This window comes from Amphiura filiformis, chromosome 17 (assembly GCF_039555335.1).
Source record: "Amphiura filiformis chromosome 17, Afil_fr2py, whole genome shotgun sequence".
Taxonomy (NCBI): domain Eukaryota; kingdom Metazoa; phylum Echinodermata; class Ophiuroidea; order Amphilepidida; family Amphiuridae; genus Amphiura; species Amphiura filiformis.
In genome coordinates this window covers 53,731,115-53,742,341 of record NC_092644.1, presented here as the reverse complement: position 1 = coordinate 53,742,341, position 11,227 = coordinate 53,731,115, and the positions used below count along the sequence as shown (strand labels likewise).

Sequence of the window (11,227 nt, the reverse complement as noted above, 5' to 3'; positions counted from 1 at the left end):
TTTTGTTTACAAAATTGAGTGAAAGAACGTGAAATTTGACTTGACCGATGAGCAACTGTCGTATGTAGGATCGAATCACAATATCATGAGAGCAATACTTAATAATAGATCACTACTTATGGCGTTAAATAATTCAGGCAAAATGTTTCCAGGTCCAGTTTTTCCACCAGATTCGGCTGCAGATAAGCTTACCTGTAAGCTTAACAACAAGTCTTCTGTAACTACATGTACAAACAGCAAATCGGTGCTAATGGACGTTTCACAGCAAACCAGTCATGTTGGGATGCATACATCAACAGGAAATTCAGGAACCCTGGGTGCAACAAACATGACTACATTGGTATGATAATGAATTAAAAATGTGTTCTTTTGCCCGTCATGATGATGTATGCCTTACTTGATAACTCTAGCTTCGAATTTGCAAACGATAGTTAGAATGTTAAGCTATCATCAGTGAGCAAATTAAATTATAAATCTCAAATTATTGGGTCAATAAAATGATGATCTGAAAAACTAAATCTAAAATCTTCAGATTATCAGAAAAAAAAGGAAAAGTTAATATTCAAAAACACTTTTTCTAAATGTTTAAAATCAGAAAAATGTTTTAAAACATAAAACTAACGTCATCAGAAAAACTTTCATTATCAGAAAGACTAATCCAGCAAACACAAATGTTTTTGAAATGTTTTGGTTTTGGTAAAAACATTTTAATAATATTTAAATATCTGGTTATAAAGATCATGAATATGTTTTAAAAATGTTTTGTTTTATGAAAACACTACATTTTAAAAATGTTATTTTGTAAAATAAATTTTGCCAAACATTTTTGCAAAATATTTTGTCAACCGCAACACTTAAATTTAAAAGGGGTACTTTTCCTTGTGTAAGAAAATGAAAACTGTTGACCAGAATATGAGAAAAATTGTTAAATAAGAAATAAGTTTATCAGAAAAACCAAGGTGATCAGAAAACCATGTATGTTTAGTGCAAAAAAAAGTAAGTACTCTATGTAAATCAAAAAGCAGTCATAGTGTTAATAACATTGTATGTATGTTTGCTTTTTGAAGGTGGTAGGACTTGGAAATCATTCCATGTCAGGAACCAGGCATAATATTGGCATGGCTGTAGCTGATCAACTTTGCAAGCATTTGGAGTCAAATTGGAAGAAAGATTCAGAGTGTCATGGGATGATTGCCATGGCAACACTAGATGAAAACCATAATCTTATTCTGCTGAAACCAAGGCATTTTATGAACGTGAATGGGAAGAGTGTTCTCAAAACAGGTATGGTTCATATTCAGTTGCATTCTAATCTGCAGTGTGCAATTTTTGATCATTAAAAACTATTATATTGGTGTTGGTGGCATTATGATTATCAAAGGCAAAGCTAGTCCAAATTTTGTATATACAAAGTGCTTGGAGTAGCAAAAAATTATATCAAAGTGGTCATCAAATTGAGGCAACCTGTTTGAAATTGACTAACTTTTGCCATTGTGTTCTGTCAGCCCTATATGGCCCAGCCAGACCTACCCCGCCCCCTTATTTGTGGACAGTCTGCCTCTTGTCAGAATAAACCTCTTGGTTGATTTGAAGTTCAGCTCAAATTAAAGAACCTTGGGAGGCTCACTGTAGCAGATTTAGTCTCTAATCAGTGAAGAATTTGACAGCTGTTGACACTGATTTGCCCGGTGGGTTCAGTTTGTATTTAAAGGTAGGACGTATGACCGTTCCAGGATTTGAAAATGACCCCTATTTCACGGGGAATCAAGGACATTTGCAGCAATTTTACCCCCTATTTTGCGCGAAAGCCAGGACAATTGGCCCCGAAAAACCTCCCCTATTTGTATCGTTGTGAGGGCGCAGTTTCATTTCACCCCCTTATCTCGAGGAATCAAGGACATTTTTCAAATAAATACCCCTATTTTTATCATTTCAAGGACGCTTTTGAATTTTCCCCCAATTTCACGGGGAAATGAGGACAATAACGAAAACTGTAGCGGTAAAACGCAGACGAAAGTCCTAGAAATACACCCTATTTTTCATTTCAAGGACAATTTTGCTCCAAAACACCCCTAATTTGGACAATCGCGAACAATTTTGGCCTCGAAAATTCTGCGGACATTTCTTGAAAAGTACCCCTAATTGGAACCATCATGCGTACACATTGTCAGTGAAGACTGAACCCACCGGGCTGATTTGTAATTGTAAAATTTGTGCATATTTTAACATATTTTTCTCCTTGTTATTATGTTTCAGTCACCAAATACAATATACCTGTAACCAACATTTTTCTACTTCATGATGACATTGACAGACCCTTGGGGAAAAACAGCATTAAAGAAGGTGGCAGTGCAGGGTACGTATAGCAAACGCATACATTTTTACAGAAAATGTTAAAAATGTTTGGTCATATAAAGGGTATATCAGGCAATAAGGCATTATATATTAAAATGTTTATATAAATGTTTAAAGGGGTACGGTACTACACCCCTGCCCAATTTTGTGCCTATTTTTGCATTTTTCTCAAAAATTATAGAGCATTGGTGACAAGTGAGATATTAGACTATGCCATAGTTGAATTTTATTAAAAATATGTTGTTATTATTAGTCATGATGAACCCATTTCGTTGAACTCAAAATTATACTGATGTTTATTAAAATTAAAGTATTCAATAGTAAAATGGGCATAAAGAATTAAGAATATCAGATGATTAATGACAATAAAAGTAATTGAATGCAACATTATCTTGCATACTTATAATGGCTCACTTTAATACTGAACAATTCTGATTTGGAATCTACCAGTTTATTGATAGCGAACCACAAAAATCCGACTATGGACTTTGAATTTTAAGCAGAACTTTGCCCCGGGACTTTGCTCTCTAAAAACACACTGTCAAGCATACTTGTTTATCACTCCATTAACCGCAAGTACTAAGCATGGTATAGTACAAGACGCGCTAGATGTTTGATGAGAGATTAACTTTCGCGTCAACACAAAAGCGCCGCAAATACCACAGATAGTTGTGTACGGTGTAGTTAATGGTAATGGCGCTGGCCCGGAAGCTTTAAACCATAGCGAGATATGGGCGACCAATCACAAGGCAGATCCATTTAAAGATGCATTACATCATGGCCAATTTTAGTTAGGCCAGAAATTGGCCTAACTCTCCATAGAGTCCCGTGTTAAAAATCTTAACCGCAAGGCAAAGTCAGTAGTCCACTTGGGAAGCTATCAAACAGAGGGAGTGCGGTGACTGAAAAGATCAGATACAGATGTGACTAGAAGGCTATATATTTGTACACAAATACGGCTATACCCGCATGTTATCGGTGTACCCAAACTTACAGTCCTTATTTGCTGAGGACTTAAAATAAAGAAATTGTAAAAAGTCGCCCAATTTAACTGGAACAGCCTTAACGCTTCACGCTGGTATTTCCAATTATGATAATACGAGCTGTCTGTTTAGTCCTACGTGTGTGGGGTGGATGGGTGTGTGGGACTGTGGGTGTTAGTAACAATATACTTCTCAGGTGCTATCTGTGTACATATTCTGAGCCCGGAAGCTGCTTTCTTTGATGAGAAACGGCCCGCCCTTTGTTTTCACATTTGGGGCCCATAATATTTGACTTATGAGGGCCATGTACATAATTATGTTGAAGTATAATTCTCTAGTGCTATCAGTAGATTGAAGCTGGCCACTGTAGCTACTTTATTTACTGAGTAACGGCCGGCCCTATGTTTTAGCGTTTGGGGCTCTGGGGCCAATATTATGTGATATATGGGGCTCATATGTACATGGCCATGCGTTTTGAGTTGGGCCAGTAAATAGGTGGAGATGTTACATGCGCGCGACATTTTAGGGTTCAACTTTTAAATTTCTCAGTTAATATGCAGCCTATGTAGTTAAATTTGGTGTCAAATTAAAGCTTGTGATGAGACCAATACAGTCAACCTTAAAAAAGTTGTAAACAGTTATTAACATTTGAATAATTTGCATCTAATTGAGTCATTCCATATCAAATCAACCAATTTGCTGAAAATCTTGGCAGGTCACCCCCTCAGATTTTGCTGAAAATCATTTCTAGCATACCTCTTTGGCAATAATGAACACATGGAAAAATTAGCGCTCAACTCCAAGCGGTTTGAGATCTGACTTGTCAAAATTTCACCCAGACCCCCCTTTTTGCTCTCGCGAGTCGCGTCGTTGAGTTTGTCGCGTTTTGGAACACTCATATTTTGACTTTAGGAAAAAGATATTAAGCTGAAAATTGCTACCTATAGTGACTTTCACCCAAATAAGCAGAATCTGGCCTTAAAAACAGTGTTGTGCTTCCACTTTAAAAGTTATGGGTCTCCCAAAACCCCTATTTGTTTTGTCATATTTCACCGTGTTCAGTTTCAGACCCCACTGTACTCTTAAATAGATATCAGAGAATGTTCAAACTTCATAAAAATGCTTAATAGGCCAATATCTTTCCCTGAAACAACAACAGACCACTGATACCTTTGATTAAATTGTGGCTTGGACCCAAAGTTTGCTCCGCAGAATGAAATCCTGAAAACACCGCCCCCACCAGTTGACCTTTGACCCCGCAGATGAATTCCGACAAACTTGAAACTTACACCATGAATGCTTAAACACTTATTCTACATCTGTACCAAATCTTAGCTTTGTAACTCCACTTTTCAAAATTCACAAATTTCACACTTTTTTTTTAGAGATTAGCCAGCATCCTATATCAATGTGTGTAAAATTTGGCAAAATACCTAAATTTCATAATCCACTCTAACCAAGAAGGGGTGGAGTTACATAGTTAAGATTTGGTATAGGTAGATATCAAATGTTTAAGTATGTGTTGTGTAAGTTTCAAGTGTGTCGATTTCATCTGCAGGGTCAAAGGTCAACTGGTAGGGGCGGTGTTTTCAGGATTTCATTTTGCAGAGCAAACTTTGGGTCCAAGCCAATACCTAATTAAAGGTGTCAATGGTCTGTTATTGTTTCAGAGGAGAGATATTAGCCTATTAAGCATAAATATGAAGTTTGAACATTCTCTGATATCTATTTAAGAGTACGAAAGGGCTTTGGAACCGTGACAACGTGTGAAATATGACAAAACGAAAAGGGGTTTTGGGAGACCCATAACTTTTAAAGTGGAAGCACTACACTGTTTTTAAGGCCAGATTCTGCTTATTTGGGTGAAAGTCACTCTAGGTAGCAATTTTCAGCTTAATATCTTTTTCCTAAAGTCAAAATATGAGTGTTCCAAAACGCGACAAATTCAACGACGTGACTCGAGAGCAAAAAGGGGGGGGTCTGGGTGAAATTTTGACAAGTCAGATTCCAAACCGCTTGGAGTTGAGCGCTAATTTTTCCATGTGTTCATTATTACCATAGAGGTATGCTAGAAATGATTTTCAGCGAAATCTGAGGGGGTGACCTGCCAACCCATTGGTTGATTTGACATGGAATGACTCAATTAGCATAATGTGCGGGGTGGAGGATCAGGAGGAGGAGGATCAGGAGGAGCAAATTTAATAAAAGTGACCCCCAGGGGTCATATGATGCAAGAGGTCCATTTCTTTTTTCACATTTTTACAATTCACTTTAAACTGCATACTATAACACCATACAATCATATTCCAGGTAATTTAATTTGCTTTGAGAAGCAATTTTGCATATTTTATTTTCCGTTCGGTTACACATTGAAGTCAATGGGAAAATATGCCTTGAAAGAGGCTGGCGCAAAATCATTTTAATTTTATTGAACCCTATGATGTTATATATGTATTTAAAGCTCTGACTGAGAGGAATTCAAATATGGAACTTTTAAATATGTGGGGTGAAGCTAACTTTTTTTTTTAATTTGTCAAATTTTACATTTTTTCCATAAAATATTTGTATTTTCAGTTTCATAACTCCTTAGTGTTACACCCTATGTCATTTTAAAGAGCATTTTTGGATTCCTTGGTTCATTTGCAGCCAGAAAATGTATACTTTTATATATGTTGGGTATAATATGTGAAATATATTCATATCTAAACGAAAAACATGCAATTTTCATCTCACGAAAACATGTAACGCATTACCGGCCCAACTCAAAACGCATGGGCACATATAACAATGTAATTCTCAGGTGCAATCTGTGTACAAACTCTGAGCCATAAAGCTGCTTTATATGATGAGAAACGGCCGGCCCTTTGTTTTAACATTTGGGGCCCTGGGGCCCAATATATATGACTTATGGGGCTCATGTACATATGTTGAAGTATGATTATCAAGTGCTATCAGTAGACTCAAGCTGGGTATTGTAGCTGCGTTATTCACTGAGTAACGACCGGCCCTATGTTTTAGCGTTTGGGGCTTTGGGGCCCATATTATGTGACATATGGGGATTATATATACATATGACAATATAATACTAAAGACCTATCTGTGTACCAAATCTGAACCTTGTAGCTACTTTATTTGTTGAGAAACGGCCGGCCCTTTGTTTTAACATTTGGGACCCTGGGGCCCCCAGCCTTGTACATATGGGGCCAAAATGGGCAAAAGGCACATCTACAACTTAGTGCCTATACATATGCCACATATGAGCCCTAGTGATCTTGTACTTTTAGAGCTAGGCTTGTCAATCTGTTGCACCATATTTTAACATTTGGGCCCCTGGGGCCCATAATATATAACATATGGGGCTCTTGTATATTTGTAAATATAGAGTACCCCTAGGGCTATCAGTGTACCATCTCAGGGCCCTGAGGCTGCTTCATTTGATGAGAAATGGCGTGCTTTGTATTTTACTTTTGGGCCGATCTGGGGGCCGTGAGCTTAGCCTTCTGGGGCCAAGATGGGCAAAAGGCACTTCTACGGGGTAAGGCCCATAAGTGTACCACATATGGGCCCCAGGGCCTTTGTAGTTTTAGCGCTAGCCTTGACAGAATGATGTGTTTGATGGAGAAGGAGGAGGAGAAGAAACCACAGGATGGGAAGATACCCTGCATGCGCTGCATGCGGGTATAAAAATCTATCAGTTGCACACAAATCAATATCAATCAGAGTTTTATGCTTAAATGTAATAGCCAGAGTATGCAAAATGGGCAAGTGGACTATGGAGAAGTCTAGTAAGATATGTATATTATAGGGGCAAGGACTACAACTGCTACACTGGAAATTTTATTTCAGCACAGACAACAGTTGTGGAGTTTCCCCTATTTATCATCATACAATTTTGATCATATATAAAATGTTCTCTTTTTATGCTACAAATTTGGTTGTTTTTTTTTAAACCCAAAAGAAATGTGTTAAATAATCATTTGAAAGTGTGAACTAGTAAATAAATAGGTTTCATTTAGTTTAAAATAATTTAAGAAATTCATTTTTGAGGCTGAATTAATAAATCGGGTGATGTATTTTTTCTTCATTTTTTATATGCAGTGGACACAATGGAGTCAAGTCAGTTATCAATTGTTTGGGAACAAATGTAAGTATGTAAATGAGTGAGCAAATCTGATTGATAAGTTTTGATTGTTTGTTGAATTAGATTCACATTATCATATGTACTTTTATCACATTCATGTCTGCTTTGTTTTGCAAAATTTGCCAAAAAGGACGTCTCAGAGCTCTCATGGGCATTCATTTTGCAGTTTCTATTTGTCTAGGAGAAATTGACAAAATATATTAAATGTTGGAAGAATCATGTGATTAACACTCTAAATTTGTAAAAATATCTATATTGTGTATTCACTGTACTGTGTATTTAGAATGCAAGTTTTGAACATCTCAAGTTTATTCTGATCAAGCTTGAGTATGTGAGTCAGGGAGGGGCACAGTCAGCATTGGATTTCAAAATCTTTGTAACATATTTTTTGTTCTTTTTCGAAACAGTGATTAATGTTCTCAGTATGTCATCCGCAATTAAAAGAACAAATATTGAGACTTTGAAGTTCAAACTTGCATCACCACACACTAATGCACCAGAGTCAAACTGATTCAGCTAACTTAACTGCTAATGTATGATGAAAAATTTTGTAATGATGTCATTGTTTCTTTACAGAATATGCTGCGGTTACGATTTGGCATCGACAGACCAACCAATCCCAGTGCAGTGCCTGACTATGTGTTAGAGAAATTCACTACCACAGAGAAAGAAGTACTTCCTCGCTTAGTTGATGAATGCGTACAACTGGTTCTAAAGAGAATTCAAGGGCAAACTGTAAAATGAATTGGCAATACAAAGGAGGCCCTATCTGCAATAGCTGCCCTATAGACATTTGACAATTTCTGCATGCTATATTCTATACATCTAAATATATGACACCTGGCAGCTATTTCAGATGGGGCTTTCTTGGCACTAAACCCGCGAATAGTAATAAGATGGAAGAACAAATCAGGCATTGTAATGTTCTTATAATGCAGATGTTAAATAGGCAACATGATGTGAACGTGAAGATTATATGAGATTGATACCATCATGTGTGACCATCCATCAGACACAAATGGACTTTTAAGTCAGCATTTTCACTTTTTGAGATATTTGACAAACTAAGATTACAATGATATATTGCATGTCAAGGAAGGTAGGTAAATAGGAAGGTAGTAAAAATCAATCAATTGGGTTTTTTATTGTTCTTTGAACGATTCAATTTTATTTATTTAGCCAGGATAGCCTCTTCAGTACCTAGTACTAAATCTCAAAGAGGGCCCTGTATAAAACATTGTACACAATTTTAAACTTAAATGTACAATGTACATAAAAATATAAACAAAACTGTTGAAACCTACAGTGTAATTTTCCAAAAACTTCCAAACTGGGAAAACTTTCAAAAATGCAACACATCTCAAAAAAGTTCTGTTATATTATGGCCCTTTTGTGTTCATATGGTCACATGATGAGCATCACATACTAGCCAAGCTCATAAGGGACAGCCAGCACTGTGAATATTTAGTTACTCATCGGATGGTTCACACATGTGGTCAATACAGTCCATCTTCATCGGCATGTGTGAACTGCTTGAATCGTTATCTCGACCTATAAACAACACACACTTGTTGAGGGCCACTTGCCTGAACACAGAACTTAACAGCGCATGTCAAATTTGTTAATTGGAGAAATTTCACTGACAATTTTGTCATTGTTACACTATAAATGCACCAAATTGCAAACTTGAAACTAATTAGTAAGATAATCTAAAAATGGTAAAATGGTTTTTTTTCCTGTATTTGGGACTGGTGGGGAAAAAGACACACGACAAAGATGTAAGCCACGAAAAAACTCCTGTGAAAAGCATGAAAATGCCTGAGAAAAAACCAAATCAAAACAAACCCAGAAGATTTCCCGAAAACTTAAATCTCTGGTACAAATATAATAACCACCAGCCCCCTGCTCTTAGTCTCGAAAAAGGGTAACAAAGCATTTTTAAGAATAGTATTTTTTACAATCAAAATGTGTACATTTAGTGAAATTTTTAAAAGTTTAAATATGTTAAATATAAAATGAATGGAAGGATCACTTAAATCTGTATTTGATTTCTAATGAAGGTATTATTTGTGCATAAATCACAAGTAGCATCATTTACATAACAATGTATGTGGTAGTGTATGTGTGGATTTGTGATAGCGACATTAATAAATGGAAGTGTTCACAACTTCATAGAATTCATGTGGCTTTCTTTTGGCCATAGTGTACAAGTCTGGATATAATACATTTTGGGCAAAAATCATTAACCTAAATGCTCATTTTCTCATTTATTCATTTAAAACACAATTCAAATTTTTGTTGTTATTATTTGATTTTTATTGACATAATCAAACACATGGAAGTTAACACTGATTAGGACATAAAAAAGTGTGATTACACTACATTATGAAAAACATTCTATAAACACAAGGTATGTTTACTACGTAAAGTACGTACTATACTTGGTTACAAACCCTGAATTTATACTAGATCGTGTTTGCAGAGAAGCAAATCACATGCATGCTCAGTGCAAAAATAATGTTGTATTTGCACTTAGCTTTTCTTTAAAGCGATCAAGTATAAATTCAGCTTTACATTCATTAGGTGCAACATAAAATGATAGTATAAGCCGTTTTGAAATATGGCGGGCACAAAAGGAGAGGGCGTACTTTGAAGTGAGTAATCATTTGTATGCTTCTCAGCTGACAAAAGATACCTCACTTCAATGTACGCCCTCTCCTCGCCCGCCATATTTCAAAACGGCTGATTACACGGTTTGTAATTAAGGCAGCCCCTACCACTAGCAAAAATATCAGTAAAATATGTTTCAAAAGCATTTGTTGGAAGAATTAGAATTGTATGAATAACCCTTTAAATTAGTTAAAATATTTCAATACATGTATAAGAATGTAAGTTTTGAGCATCTCAAACTCATTTGAACTGAGCTTGAGAGTTCGGGGGATGCATTGCACATAATCAATTTATCACATTTGTCTTCTTTTGTCATGTTAGATTGCACATTAGTACTGTCTCAAACACAATCCCACCAAAGACAGTTAAAATTCAAAGGGATCAAAATTGCTCACACAGTGGCAGAGCCAGGGCAGGGGAAATTGCCCCCCCTGAAAATTTTCAGGGATAAAATAGGGATGGCAAAGAGTAAAGTGTTGTTAAAATGACTAAAAATTGACAAATGGGGATGAAAATGTGGCTTTGCTCCCCTCATACTAAAACCCTGGCTATGCCACAGCTCAGGCACACTTTCTCTTCCATCCTTGGGTGGCAAGTACCAACACTCCCCCCAACACACACACCTCCCCTTCACACTGTGGTGCTTCTACTGTGAACAGAGAGAAAATAAGCATATGGTGCGATGCATTAATGGACCAACTGGGCCATACACTAACATTATGGTATCATCCAATCATGCTGTTAACCCTCAAGTTCACCAATCCTAGGTAACTAGGTTACTTACAGAATTATCCTGTATGTTTGGCAACATTGATTTACAGTACAGAAATTTGAAATTGAATTGATTGAATTTAAATAAAATGTAGACACTATTATTGAGTGTAACACATTGTTTATACAATATAAATACTATTATTATTGGGTGTAACACATTGTTTGTGAACAGTTTTAGTATACAGCTGCTAATTAGAGCTGCAATAAAATGCTACAATTCTAAAAATAAACTTGAAATATGAACATAGAATTGAACAAAAAATTGTATTGGAATAAAAATTAAAATACATACTTTCCGACTGTT

General features: G+C 36.2%; 1 protein-coding gene across 1 annotated transcript; it reads left to right on the top strand.

Moving 5' to 3' along the window:
* Positions 1-17: 17 nt before the first annotated feature.
* Positions 18-11,072, top strand: LOC140137974 (probable peptidyl-tRNA hydrolase). The gene is made up of 5 exons (XM_072159800.1): positions 18-340; positions 1,068-1,284; positions 2,257-2,356; positions 7,437-7,482; positions 8,056-11,072. Exons 1-5 carry the CDS (start codon positions 86-88, stop codon positions 8,221-8,223), a joined length of 786 nt encoding a protein of 261 aa, XP_072015901.1. The 5' UTR covers positions 18-85; the 3' UTR covers positions 8,224-11,072.
* Positions 11,073-11,227: the final 155 nt, after the last annotated feature.